This window comes from Bison bison, unplaced genomic scaffold, assembly GCF_000754665.1.
Source record: "Bison bison bison isolate TAMUID 2011002044 unplaced genomic scaffold, Bison_UMD1.0 scf7180017864341, whole genome shotgun sequence".
In the NCBI taxonomy this organism is placed as follows: domain Eukaryota; kingdom Metazoa; phylum Chordata; class Mammalia; order Artiodactyla; family Bovidae; genus Bison; species Bison bison.
The window spans coordinates 4576012-4590411 of record NW_011494913.1 but is presented as its reverse complement, the minus strand read 5'-3'; the positions used below and the strand labels follow the sequence as shown (position 1 = coordinate 4590411).

At 49.9% G+C, this 14400-nt stretch overlaps 2 protein-coding genes across 2 annotated transcripts in view; one reads left to right on the top strand and one right to left on the bottom strand.

Moving 5' to 3' along the window:
• RBP3 (retinol binding protein 3, interstitial) overlaps positions 1-5843 on the top strand; it is an 18865-nt gene extending 13022 nt beyond the window's left edge. The window contains 1 exon segment of the mRNA XM_010854512.1: positions 5793-5843. Coding sequence (XP_010852814.1) covers positions 5793-5843 — 51 coding nt within the window.
• Positions 5844-5937: 94 nt separating this feature from the next.
• ZNF488 (zinc finger protein 488) lies at positions 5938-6912 on the bottom strand. The gene has a single exon (XM_010854404.1). It carries the CDS (start codon positions 6910-6912, stop codon positions 5938-5940), a length of 975 nt encoding a protein of 324 aa, XP_010852706.1.
• Positions 6913-14400: the final 7488 nt, after the last annotated feature.

Sequence of the window (14400 nt, the reverse complement as noted above, 5' to 3'; positions counted from 1 at the left end):
TGCAGGGCAGCACTGCCACGCCCCAACTTATCAGGGGCAGCAGCAGCACCCTCCAGAGGCAGTTCCTGTGCCTGGCCACAGCTGAGGTCTTGCTGAGTAGCTCCTTGCTTCTGCTTACTATTCATCCTGGGCCCCCAGCTTGCCCACCCAACAACACCGGGTGAAGCCCTGGCTCCTCTCAAGACAAACTTTTCTGCTTCAACCATACACAGACTTTGTTTTTGTACAATGAACTGCACCATCCCTCCCCCTCCCTTGTCTTGAGGTCCTGGCTCAGTGCCTGAGTCCTCACCAGCCTTCTGCTCCATTTCTGTATCCCAGCCTGTAGCCAGGGCCGCTGTTTTGCCATGCAGTCTTCTCACATCTCCTGCTGCTTGAGAACCCCTCAAGGCACCCACTGATGTGCCGTGAGAGGGTTTAGACGAGGCTGTGTATCCCCTCTCCCAAGATATACCCAGTCACAGACGTGCTGGACCTTCATCATCAGGATTGCTGCTGGGCCCAGCTCCCAGGCACCACGCTGAAGCACCAGAGGAGAGGATGCCAGCTTCTCTCCCATCTCACCCCCCTGCTTCCTGTGCGCCTGCCTCTGCCAAGCAGCCCAACATGAAGCAGATAGACACGTCTGTGTTTCAGGGAGGGTCATGACCACCCACACAGCTTTAATGCAATGAGAGGATACAGTTCAGAAAGTAGAAGGATGCAGCCGGAAACAGTCATGAGCAAGGAAACCTGCCTCCAAGGTCCCCGCTGGAGGGCACCCATCTCCCACGCCCTGGTTTCTCTAGGATTAGCTGCCACCTGGCCTAAGGATCTCCTTACTACCTTGCAGATCAGGGTGGCTGGCAGTGAAAATAGCTGCATAATCCAAGCAGCTTAGAATAAGGGTATCAGAGGCCACTGGCTTCCTGTCTCCAGTTCCAGGAAAACATGAGATGGTTGGGGAACAAAAGGTTAAACGTAAAGAATGGCAACCCTCCTTTCAGAAAGCACTGACTCCCCAACCCCTATTCAAAATCGCCTTCCAAAATTCTTTTCTAGGACATGGCACAAATCAAAACACATTGGAGAATAATCTGTTTTTTAAATAGAAGCTTCATTCTATTACTTTCATATCTTACTATATGATCTTTAGACCGCGCACATGACTTCTACTAGAAAAAAAAAAATTAAACAAAACAGGCTCTTAAGAGAAGTGACCTGCAGGGGAGGCCTGCTGCCACCAGGGGGCACCAGCACCTCCCAAGGAAAGAAAGACTACAGGCTTCCCCTTGGGACAACCCCTGCTAACTTTCACCCCTCTGTAGGGGTCTCTCCCTCTGGCCAGAGGAACAGGGCGGTACTGCAAGGTTACAAGGCTAGGCCAGCACCCAGTCGATTCAAAGACTGGGATCGCAGTAGAGGTAAAGGTCTCCATCTGGTGGCTCCTGCCCCACCCCATTGCCGCCACCACTAAAGTGCTTCCTTCGCCCCGTGCCATTTTGACCATCAGTTTTTAAAGGAGAACTGGATAAATGGTAATAATGTCACATACAGCCCCGATTGCTGGCCTCGCCTGAGGCCTGTGTTCATCCTGGCCCTAAGGAGCCCTCACCCAGAGATCACTCTAGGTTTCAGGGCCTCCCTACCTCCTCTTCCCTTGCCACCCTCCCCCAAGTCCAGTGGGCTTCACTCACTTTCTTGAACCTAATTTTATAGCCATTTGACTAGACTCCCTGGTCTAGGATTCAGGAACTGGCCAGAAGTAGAAATCTGGGACCCTGACCTTGTTAAGGTTTTACTTCTCTTCCAGATAAAAGCAGAAAGAAAACCAGATCTTGGTCAAAATTGAAAACTAAAATGGATGTGAATGCAGAATGTCTTATTTTAGCCTCATTAGCACACTTGGGGGACTTTTAAAAACCCTAACTGAATGGCTGCTACTTGGGAGATCACATATTAAAATATAATTTGCTATTTTTTCCAGCCACTATAGGTATTTTCCCTTCCATTGTCCAGAAAGGAAGCCAAGACTTTGTTTATCGGCTCAGTGGTTCCTGTGTTACCTGCCTAATGCTGGCATTGCCAGAAAGCCACCAGGGCTGAGATCCAGGGAGAAGGTCCACAGAGGCAAAGATGCCAGCACAGCTCGGGGAGGCTGTTTGATGCTGAGAGGGTGTTCTCAGGTGTGAGGTTCTGGGGAACCTTCTGTAAACTGGAGAGATAGGGCAGGGATTTTAAAAAGACAGCCAGCCTACACTACCAGAACAGGATTGGGATGAAGAACAGATTAAATTATATAAAGAGAATTTAAGGAATGTGGCAATTCTTACTCTGGAATTGTCAAGTAAAATTCATACCTGCTGATGTGATGTTTTGTGGCAACTTCACCCGCCAACTCTTAACCGGGATGGAAGGTGGCAGAGAGAGTGTGAGCAAAGTTGTGATTAAAAGTGACTGCTCTCCGGCAGATACAGGAGCGGGAGAGAAAAGGGGTGAGACAGTCTTCAACCGCCATGGGGACTTTGGGAACCCAGCCTAGGGACAAGGAGGAAATGCCACATTAATAAACTGTAAGACATCACCTCCGTGAGTCATCTTGGAGTCTGTCGATCTGAATGTCAGCAAAACGACCTGCATCTGCATCAGTTTTTACTACAATGAACTCTGTCTTAAAAAGTTAAGTTGGGAGATGTTTTCTTGTGCTTCTTCATTAAATTAACTTTATTAAATTGTTTTCAAAATGTTTCTCTTGCTTACGAGTGATGCGGTCATTATTAGTAAGCATTCTGTTTGCAACCAAGCCAGAGGAGTATGGGTGGGCCAGGGAAGACACACTGGTCTAGACATCTACAGGGTCCTAGCCTTGACCGCACCACCTCCTGTCCCTGCATCGCTTTGCACGTCAGCTCTTGGTGGACCTCACTGCTATAAAGTGAGGGGATGGACCAGAAACGCAGAATCCCTTACAATTCTAAATTTCTACTTATAATTTTTTTATTTTAGTGTGCTTATACCTGTCAAACTGATTTCAAAGAAATTATGGAATAATCCAACAAGCCAGAGGAAGACAGTTGTGCATGCAGTTTAACAGATGTCAAAACCCTTGTGAGAAGCTGGTTTGTCAGGGGTGAGGCCAGACCAGGCATCTTACTCATTCCTTCTACAGAGGTCTGTTGAACACTTGCTTTGGCCTCCATTGTTCTAGTTGCTGGGGACAGAGCAGTGAACAACACAGCAAAAATTCCTTACATTCTAGTGATGGGAGATACAATAAACCAGATAATTCAGTAAAAAAAACAATATGCAAGAGAATGAAAATCCTCAAGAGAAGGCAACAGAAAATGTTGGGGAGGGCAGGGTGCAAGTTGAATTTTTAGACAGGAAGTCGATGCCTGGTCCTAAGTCCCAGTTTTTCAACTGGCCACAATGCCACACAGCCCAGCTAGGCCAAGCAGACACGTGGCAGGCTGGGAAGGATGTGAGCACGAGTGGGGCAGTCTGGGTTCTTATTCTCACACTGCTTCTCCAGAAGCCATAGTCTTAGGAAAATCAGCTGGCCTCTTGGAATTCAGTTTCTTCTGCTGTAAAATGGGAATTAAGTGTCTATCTCCAGGGCATATCATGCAAATTAAATGACATAATGTACGTTGCTGTGTGATGTGGGGTCTAAGGTTCCAACCACATAAGGTGTCCTTCCCTGCCCCGCATGGGACAGTAGGGGAGGGAGACTCCCCAAAGCTTCAGTCTCCTTCTGGGCAGAACCTCCCTGTGGGCAAATTCTAGCTCCAGGCAGTTTCCAAAGGGACTCAGCCTGCAGGGCTCCTGGGCTCCAAGCCTCTCTGTAGAAACGGGAGTGCTTCCTTGGTGCTTCTAGGGAACCCTGCTTCTTCCTTCCAGATGGAGAGGAAATGGTTCAGGAGGTACATCTTCGCTCCTCCATCCCACTTTACCTGTTGCAGCCAGAGTTCCCCTGGAAGGTCTTCTCAGAGCCAGCCCTCCAGGACGCTAGCTCCAACTCCTTTCCTTCAATGCCTTCCCACCGTTGCATTTCCAAGAGTCGCATCCTCACTCTGTCTGCCCATCTGTGCCTTGCAGCAGCCTCAGACACCTGTATCTCAGGAGCACCCTCTCCCTAGCATTTCCTGCCCTTTCGGAATCACCAGCTCTTGCTGGACTCTGCAGCTCAGCTTACACCCCCACCCCTACCCATGGGTTTGACTCAGTCATGCCCCTTGATGTGACCAGTGCAGCACAGGCCTCTCTGTTCTGCATCTGTCATGCTGCACCCGAATCATCTCACCTTCCAAACAAGGACCATGGGTTGAACTCATATGGCCCCCCCAGGGCCTGGCACACAATCTGGCACAGCCCAGACACCCAGGGAGGGCAAGAAATGGATGAATATATGGGTGGCTGTGGAGAGTGGATGTGAGGGTAGGTAGGAAGTCGGGGGAGTAGGAAAGAGAGGGATGGGGCAGGGTGGCAGGAGGGACAAGCAGCTGCCTCGGGCAAGGCGGGAGCCAGATGTGGTGACGGAGAGAGGTGGAGTCTGGGGGTATTTAGATGGATGGCGGCTGGCTGAGACCCCCACCAGCTCCTTTCTATCCACAAGCCTGAGTTCTGCAACTGAGGTCTGCAAGTCAAATGAGCAAATCTTGAACGTGAAGTGGAAACCAATTAAAAAAAACACTGCAGTGACTTGAAAGAAATTCCAACAAATGGCTTTCACAAACCAGCTTGTGTTTCAGCAGAGTTTATGATCTGAATTTGCATCATTAGGAATAAGGACAAATGTGGATGAACAGCAGGGGCGGAAACAACATGCGTTAGACGATAAACAGCATCCACAGCTCTCCCCGTCCTCACAGTGCTTCACGCCCTAAGGTTTTACGGTCGCTTCCCGAGAACTAAGAGGGGGGTGTTGTTTCACTTTCCCATTTTCACATATTCAGAATGTGAATAACCGTGGACCAGGTGTTGGTTGAATTACTGGTCCCAGTTCCTCCAGCCCCTGTAGGATTATACACGCACTCATGACTTCCCTACTGGCCCCCTGCACATCTCGCCCCTTAACTCTGGGTTTGGCCATCAACTTATTTTGGCCGAGCAGATGTTAATGGAAGTGACCGAAGCAGAGGCTTGAAGTGTGTTTGTGTATTTGGACTCGTCCTTCTGTGCTCTTGGCGTAGCCATGAGAGAAGCACGATGTGGTAGCCCATGAGTCCTGAGAGAAAAAGCTACCTGGAACCAAGATCAGGCAAGCCCAGCTCAACCCCATCCAACTCACAGACCCAGGACCGAGAAACCCGGCCCTGCACTGCTCGCCACTGCAATTCTGTGAGTTAACAACAGCTGACTACTCTGGACCATGACAACTGCACTCTGTACTTAGTGATGACACTGCCAGGCATGTGCTGGCCATTTCCCACACATCTTCCCACATAATCGTGACAACATCCCTCAGACACAGGCGTCACCATCTCCACTTTACAGATAAGGATGCTGGGACTCAGCTAGAACAGTCTGCCCAAGCTCAGGGCGCGTATGTGAAAGGCCAGGACTCCAATCACGCCTGTCTGCCTCCAAAGCCCCTGCTGTGCACCAAACTTGCTTCCACGTGGAGCAGAAGCTGTGCTGACAGGAGAAGAGCCCCCTCCTGAAGACGCCGGAAGCGCTTGGTGCCTCTTCCTCAGCATACCCTGTGATTAGCAAAGTGCCTTGTTTCACAATTGTATTTCCTTTAAAACACACATGGGGACTGGTTGTCTTTTTCCAATTCTGACTGAGCTGTTCATCCTCAAATGCCCCAGGAGACAGCCCCAGACAACCGTGACCGGCCTTTTCAGAGGAAGGCCCTGTGAGCCATCTTGGCCTCATGGCCAGCGCTTGCTCCAGACCGCCCGTTAACTGGGCGAAGTCACGTGCCGGCGGCCAGCGCTTGCTCCAGACCGCCCGTTAACTGTGTGAAGTCATGTGCCGGGAGAGGTGGTGGCGCTCGCGGAAGCACTCGTGGCAGATGGGGCACGTGAGGGTCTCTGCTCTCAGCCTCTTGGAATGCAGGTTGGGCCCCGCATGCTCCTTTTTGTGGTGGGATCTCATGTGGAAGACCAGGTCGGACGTCAGGCGGAAGGACAGGTTGCAGTTGGCGCACCAGTTCTGGGTGGACAGGCCCAGGGAGGTGAGTGTAGGGGGCAGCAGGGCCCAAGAGCTGGTGGAGGACGACGACGGGGGCGTGGGGATCTGGACCGTGGCGTGCTTGAGCCACAGCGTGGGGGCGCCCAGGAAAGTGCCGCAGAGAGGAGCATGTGGTGGCCCCGTTTGCAGGTTCCAGAAATCACCCACCAAAAGCTTGGAGTTGGAAAGTCGACCCCAGCAAGTGACATCAACCGTGTTGATGAGTCCCAGCAGCTCTCCCAGGGCATCTGCAGGTTCACCTGCCTGAAAGACACAGGCTGGTCCCAGTCTCCCTGCTGGACCCCTGGCTGGCTTGCTGAAGGCACTTCTCTGCTCCCTGCGGGCTCCACTGGGCCACACAGAGACGCGGGTGCTGCCAGTTAGGTCCCTGCGGATATCGGGGGTCAGCTGCTGGGGGCCAGGCTGGCCTACAGGGCCACTGTGCTTCCTGTCTTGGGCCTGCCCACCCCCAAGCCTCTTCTTGAGCTGACGCACCTCTGTGAAGGCGCTCTGCCCCTGTTCCCACCAAGTCTTTTGGGGCATCAGCTTTCCCAGCCTGAGCTTGCCTGGGGCCACTGACAGTACCATCTCGGCACAGGCCTCATCCTGGCCACTGCCGCCCAGGGCAGTCTCAGAGCCCAGGCAGTTTGTTTTCTCCAGTAGCACTGGCTTCTGGCCCCAGCCCTGCTCAGATTCACTAAGCTGCCATCTGTTTTCAGCTGAAGGGCTCTGCAGAACTCCCTTCCCAGTAGCCATGGGGGCCACAGAGCCTGAGCCAGCTGAGTAAGGTGGATCCTCCGGCAGCTGTCAGCCCCAGGAGTTTCTGGAGGGCTTGGCCCGGGGAGTGGCTGTGAGATTGAAGGGCTCCCCTGGGGCCTGGGCCAGCACACTTGGACGACAGGGCTCTGCAGAGAGAGGAAGCAACAGGCCATGAAACGTGTGCTCTTCACTCAGGGACATATCATAGCATGCAGCCTGTAGGAACTTAGAGAACGCCTCCCCTCACCCGGGACCTCAGTATCTTGGGCCAGTTGCTGATAAGAGCATGAACTTGAAGGCAGACAAGTGTCCATGTGAGTCCAAACTCTGCCAGTCTTCAGCTGTGTGATGTTAGACGAGCTACCCTTCTAATTAATCTTCTCAGCTAACTTGACCAGAGACAGTTTTCCTCCTTTGTATCCAAAGCATCCTGACTGCTACAGATGCAGCGATTCACCCTGACTCAGAGCACCACGGTTTCACCACTAGGGCTCCATCAGAGGACCACAGCGCACAATGCTGCCACCCAGAGGCCAGACTCAGTACTGCCCTGCATCTATCAGCATCCAGGCAGGAGCTGCTGTGTTAACAGCGGCACAAGGCTTCCACCGGTCAGTAGTGACTTGGTTGACACTCTTAACATCTCCGCACCCTGATAAACAGCAGTTTTTGTTCCTTGCTGCTCAGTGTGCCAATTTTTCTTCCAAATAATCACACACACCAGGACATTTCAAGCACTTGATGACAGGAACTCTGTAGCACAGGTGACCAGAGGGTAAAAGCTGGACAATAAACACCCAGGCAAGGCAGGCTGGGTGCGCGGCTGCTCCTGGCCCCTGCTCCCACGCCTGGGGAGCCACCTTTCTACCAGGCCCTGACCCTGCAACAAGTGTGGGTCTCCCCTCTCCACTCTCCTGACTACACTTGTTTTTCACACATTCATCCACTTGCTTGTCCTCTGCTCACCTGTCAACTGTCAGAGGTCTTCTTGTGCCAACCTACTTGGCATTAACAGGGGAATCAGCCTCTGCTTTGCCCTCAAGGTGCTCATGGCGCAGGGGAGATACACAATGGCCATATGTGAATGCGCCTGGAAGGAGAGGGAGCCATCAGCCCTGCTGGGGAGACATTTACCCCTCTTCCCTGACCAGCCCACCAGCAAGTTCTTGAAGCTTGCAGACCCATCTTTAAGTGTCTCCTCAGCTTGTGAGAGGTTTGCTGGACCACACTCCACTGAGTGTTCTGAGCTTTTATCATTAAGAAATATGTGTCCCGAGCCCAGGAGGACTGTGAGGAGTGGGCAGCTCTGATCCTTCCTCACAGGGACATCATTTAGGTTCAACTCAGCTTCTTCTTCTTCTTGGCCTGCCTCCTGCTCCACCTGTAAAAGGCCTCACAGATACCTGCCCTCCTTATCACTATCTTGGTGACAGAAGTCTGTGACATGTGCTTGGCATATGAGTGAAGAGGACCCTGGTCCTGCAGTACTAAACATCCTGCCTGATGTCCCTGCAAAGAGGAGGCACAGCTGGGACTGAAACCCAGGTGTGCGCCCCCAAAGCCTGCCTGGCTGCACTGGCCATGTCGCCTTCCCAGAGTCCCCCTGATGAACAACCAAGCCAACTACGTGACCCAAATACCAAAGGAGGGTATACAGAAGGTTTAAGCTTCCTTTTCCCGCCTTCTCTCCAACTTCTCCCAAGCTTTTACCCAATCAGAAAGTCAGACTCTTTGTCTAACCTGTGAAGTTTGAACAGTTTGTGAGGAAACACATGCCAGACCTACCCTTCAGCCCATCCAGTGTGACTCCAGTCTCCTGCTTGGTCGTCCTGAAAGGACTTCCAAGATGGGCCACCAGGGGTAGGTGAGCCTCCCCAAATATCTTTTCCAAACTGAGTCCTCAAAGGAGATGCCATTGACATCAGAATTAGTGCCGGTCAACGTTACTTGAGGAGGCAGAGATGGCCATGTCACTGCACCGAGTGACCCTGAGCTGTCCTTCTCACCTCTCTCAGCTTCAATTTCCCATTAACTGGGGTTGGACTGAATTATCTCCACAGTCCTTTCCAGATCTAACCATGTGTGACTCCAGTTGGGATGAAGCCGTTTCTCCCTCTAGCAGTCTGCTCGACACACACACACACATCCAGGCACATTCACACCCTCACATACACATGCATTCACAATACATACACACCCACAGTCTCACAAGTAGTCACTCTCACGTACATACTCACATACACTCAAACACATACACACTATTAACAATCAAATGCACATACACCCTCACACAAACTCCCCCTTCTTCTCTCTCTCACTCTCTGCCCCTCACTGTTTACCAGATGTAGAACCACCTGATGTGTTTCCCACAGCTGGGCAGGAGGCTGCCTTGCTGACCTGGCTGCACCCCTGTACCCCTCTGCACACAGCCCCACTGCGTTGCCCTCACAGCTCGGGCAACATTGTCCAACCACAGCCATGCAGACCCCATTGACAGAACTTCCAGTGTTTTGAACGACAGATGAGAAGACCTTCTCAGCTATAAAATTTGAAACATGCTGTCTTCCTGCAGGCTGGAGTGTTTGCTACGAGAATGCTTCATGATATAAGTATACATCTCACCATTTATTGACTACATAAATGTACGTGCCAGAGATGCCCAGAGCTTAACACATCTTACGTTATGGCATTTTCACGACTACATGAGGAGTGTTGCGGGTCTCAGTCCAAATGTGCTCATCTACAACCTACAGATGCCGTATCAATAAACCCTGTGCTGCTCCAGCTGTTTGAGACTCTTCTAGATCTGGATTCTGTCAACTGCTGAATCCACCCGAAACACTCGTCAATGTTATCATCCAACTCCTGATAATGATAATGAGAACAAGGAGGAGAAGGAAGGAAAGGTGGAGACCAAGGTACCGAACTGATGGAAGACCTTAGCATGCCGTCCACCCTCCCTGACTGAGGGTCACCACTCTCACACGCACCAGCACCGCCAGGTCAGGTCACCCAGGCAAGTGCAAAGAATGTCCTAGCAAACCCCTTCTGGGGACCCACCTAACCTTGGTCCACTGCATCTGCGGCAATCACCAGAAGGAAGTCTTTCAAATGAAAGATGATATGAGTCTGTTGTGGCTTGTTCGGGGTCAGGGGACCACAGGAACAGCCGCTCAGTGCTGCTTCTGTCCCCCTTTCCTACATGGACCTACCAACGCCCTTTGCAACTGGAAGGTGGCTCTCTGTCCAGAAGATCGCTGAGCAAAGCAGAGCCGCTCCCTCCTCTTTCTCTTTCCACTGACACCAGCTGTTCTAGCAGCAAGCGGATCTATGCATCCCTTGATTTTTTCCTCCCTTCCAATATTAAAGGAACTTTGCTGTCCTCCACACTCCTCAGTAGCCTAAGTCCATTCCGGGCTCTTGATCCCTGACATTATTTACTCATCCTTGTCACTCTGCTGTGCGTGTCCTGAGAAGGGACTCTTCTTGCCTTCCTTGGTTATTTCAGTCTGAGCTCAGCAAGACAAGCCTCTGAGCCATACAGACATCATTCAGTGCTGGCTTCCCTGGTAGCTCAGATGGTAAAGAATCTGCCTGCAGTGCAGGAGACCCGGATTCGATCCCTGGGTCGGGAAGATCCCCTGGAGAAGGAAATGGCAACCCACTGCAGTATCCTTGCCTGGAAAGTCCCATGGACAGAGGAGCCTGGTGGGCTGCAGTCCATGGGGTCACAAAGAGCCGGGCATGACTGAGCCACTAACACTTACACTTACACACTTGTGGTCTTCCTATTGAAGCAATCTGACTTCAATCCCAGACTCGCCAACCTTTTCCCAGCCTTCAGATGAAGTACTGATCTTGGCAGACTTCTGAAACTGAGCCTCCCAAGTCAAGAGTTTGTCTGACCATGTCTGTCCTCCCCTCCCACTGGGAATACTTCTCCCTCAGGACTCAGTCCACCAACCAGTGTTCTACTGACCAAAAGATGAAGTTTTCCGAGAGGTGAAGCCTCACCTGCCCCGCAGTGTAAAAGCGCTTGTTTCTCCGTTTATTACCTACTGCTGGGGCACTGGCTGCAGACTCCAATCATTCCTTCATCTGAGCAGCACTGGTCACATTCTAACTTTCTGTTCAGGTTCTAACCAGGCTGTCCCAGGAAACTTCCAGCCTCACAGTCACAGGGAATTTAAGTGTGTGGATTTCTAGGGTCAGAATGCCTGGGTCAAATACAGCTCTGCTCTTGCCAATCACGTGACCCTGGACAAGGTCCCGATCCTCTCACTGCCTCTGTTGTCTCACTATGGATCACCTTAGTGCCCACTTCATGAGGTGGTTGTGAGGATTAAATGGATTAACATACCTAGAGTGCTAAAGAGCCTGCCTCAATAAATGTGAAAGTGAAAATAGTCACTCAGATGTGTCCAGCTCTTTGCCACCCTATATACTGTAGCCCGCCAGGCTCCTCTGTCTGTGGAATTCTCCGGGCAAGAATACTGGAGTGTGTAGCCATTCCTTCTCCAGGGGATCTTCCCAACCCAGGAATCGAACCCGGGTCTCTTGCATTGCAGGCAGATTCTTCTCTGTCTGAGCCACCAGGGAAGCCCAGGTTTATCATCATACTAGTAATTTATTATCATACTAGTTCTGAAGGTTAAAGACAAGCTCAGGGCTGCCTTCCCTCCACTCATGCCCCTCCCTGCCAGGGACCAGCACACAATAGTGTTTAATAAGGGACCAAACAGCCTGGGCAGTTTCCACCTTCCCCCTCCATTTACAGGAAAAAGAACTCTTTCTCAAGCAACTGAATGATAGCATGTTACTGATATCTGAACATACTCACCACCCACAGCTAGCCAGCCAGCCTCCGATTGTCCCAAGTTGCAGCTCAGAAACTAGGTCTTATTCAGTGAAACCATCTCTGCCGACAGGGCCTTTCTCCACTGCTTCCTCTTCAGCTAAAACAAATGAGAACAGAAAAGTCTTCTGGGCCTCAAGACTTTGGTTTCCTCAGACTCTAGAGATGCTTCTCATACTTTTTTGGAAGATTTCTGAGGATAATCATCTATCTACCTCTTCTATATGTGGATTGTATGGTGCTGGGTTTTCCTAAAAGGGAAACATACATGTTTTCTAGATATCCTCTAGCCAAAGAACTCTGAGAAAATGAAAAACTGCAGAGTTGTCCAGGCCTTCCTGGAGGTTGGCTACTGGTGCCACGCAGTGGGAAAGAAGAGAAGGACTTTCCAGCCAGCCCTCGAAGGCTCCACATTCAGTTATGCCTACATCCCTCTAGTAGCAATGCCTGCTATGATCAAGCAAAACCAAATGCAGGATTCCCAGGATGTAGCCAGCTCCCAGACCCACTGTGAGGTCAGCTGCAGTCCTAACACAACTTGGCCAGTTCCAGTGGCAGTCTTCAGAGGAAAAGTCCATGGTTTGTACAATAGACTGCATAGTCAGACTCTACAAGAACATCATTGGCTAGAAAGAAGAAGAGATGCAGTCTATTGGAGAAGGAAAAGAAATTCAAAAGCACTGCAGCTCAAGATTTTGCCTAGAATAAAAAAAAATTATGAGATCGTCTGTTTTAAAGAAAAGTTGTCACCTCTTAGGTTTTCTGAAAAAGAAATCTGCTAATCAAAGCAGACATGATAGTTCTATATCATTGGAAAAGCATCCCTTCCGCCTCCCTCCCCAAATTCTAATACCTGGGAAGTCAGAGGTTAAATGATGCAAAAGACAATTTAACTCTTCAGTCCAGAGAACAGTCTCCCAAATCAAAGTGTCATGCTTATACCTATGAAAGTGTCCAATGTTCTTTGACATAAAGTAGAAAAAAAATTTTCTTTCAATAAACACACTGAAATCTTCTTCCATCATTTTTAATTTTTGTTCAATTCTGTGTGATTTATCTACTGACAAATTTCCTTTTGTGTATCAACCAAAAGTTAAATAAGATGAATTATCACTAAAAATCATAACAAACTCAAAAAGCAGGTTAAATTAATTATGAAAAACAAAAGCCTCAAATGTTGGACAGTAATTAGCAGCTTTAAAACCAAACAAGTTTCCTTTTTACAATTATATATATATATATATATAGTATGTATATGCGCACGTTTGAACATATAGCTATACATGCCACAAAAATATCATCAAATAATGAAATCATGTCTGATTAAATTTTTAAGAAGCAAAAAACTGCTTTGCTATATAATATTTTCTACTTCATTTCTCAAAAATGAATCAGATTTGTTTTCCTATATTCACTTAGTATCTTGGATATGAAAATGAAACCTTTCTACTGTGGTCTTACCTCATGTACACAAAAACATCACTCTCCAATGTCACAATAATTGTTATAAAAAGGCTGGATCATTCAACAGTAATTCTGAAACCTAATTTCTGCACACTACCAGCATTGCCAAGTATACACTTTATAAATTTATAGTTAACTTCGTTTCAACTCTCAGCCAAATGTTTCCCATGCAAAGCTCTGGCCTATTGTCTTCCCATAACTGCTCTCTGAATCCCACCCTGGCCCTCCCTACCAACCTGGCCTAGTACTGCCTGCACAGAAGGATGGCATGGGCCCCCATGTTCCCTTAATGTTCCTGCAAAATTTAGCTTACTGGTGCTGTCTGTGTCTATTACTAAAGGCCAAATACCAAGAAAAGGATTCAATCAATGCCTTGTTTCTAAAGCCAAGTATTTCTTTCAGCTCACCCTGAAAACTCAGAGATTTATAACTTGATCCTTTATGTATTTTCCCACAACAGGCACTGAACAGGTTACATGCCTAGATCTTTGATATAATCAGTTGGAGAAAGGATCTGGAACAAATGCATCGTTTTTACCCTAGTACCCAGAACAAACTCTGGCTAATAACGGAGCGGCAGAGGATGGGTGAATGGCTGAAGGGATGAATTAAAAGGATTGCAGCACAAAAAGTCAACCTAGGAGAAAAAAACAAACAAACAAAAAAAAATCCAAGGTGGAATTCTTGATGGGGGAAGGAAAAGGGGAAGAAGGGAGGAGGAGAGAGAGAAAGAAGGAGAGAGAAAAGGAAGACGGGGGACACAGGTAAAACAACGATGGACAAGAAAAGGTGAGACAGATGAGAGAAAAATACAGAGAGAAGCAAGGAGACAAAAGACAGAGGCAGAGGGCAGGGAGAGGGGCAGCACGGGAGCGGGGAGAAAGGAGCGATGGAGAAGGCTGGTGACAGCGGGAAGAACCGAGCAGTTAAAGGCAGGGCTGAGAACCTGCCCCGGGGTAAGGCCAGTATAAATGAGATGACTCCCGACCCCCACGCCCATTCGCGGCCCCGTCCCGGGGGCAGGACAGCGCGTCTCACCTCGGCTCTCTCGCGGCGCTGGGGACGCGCTGGCAGCCCCGGCCGCCTCCAGGTCGCGGCCGTGACACGCGGCTCGGAACTTGGCGCGCGAGCCCTGGGGGCCGGCTGGTCCCCGCCTTCCCGGACTG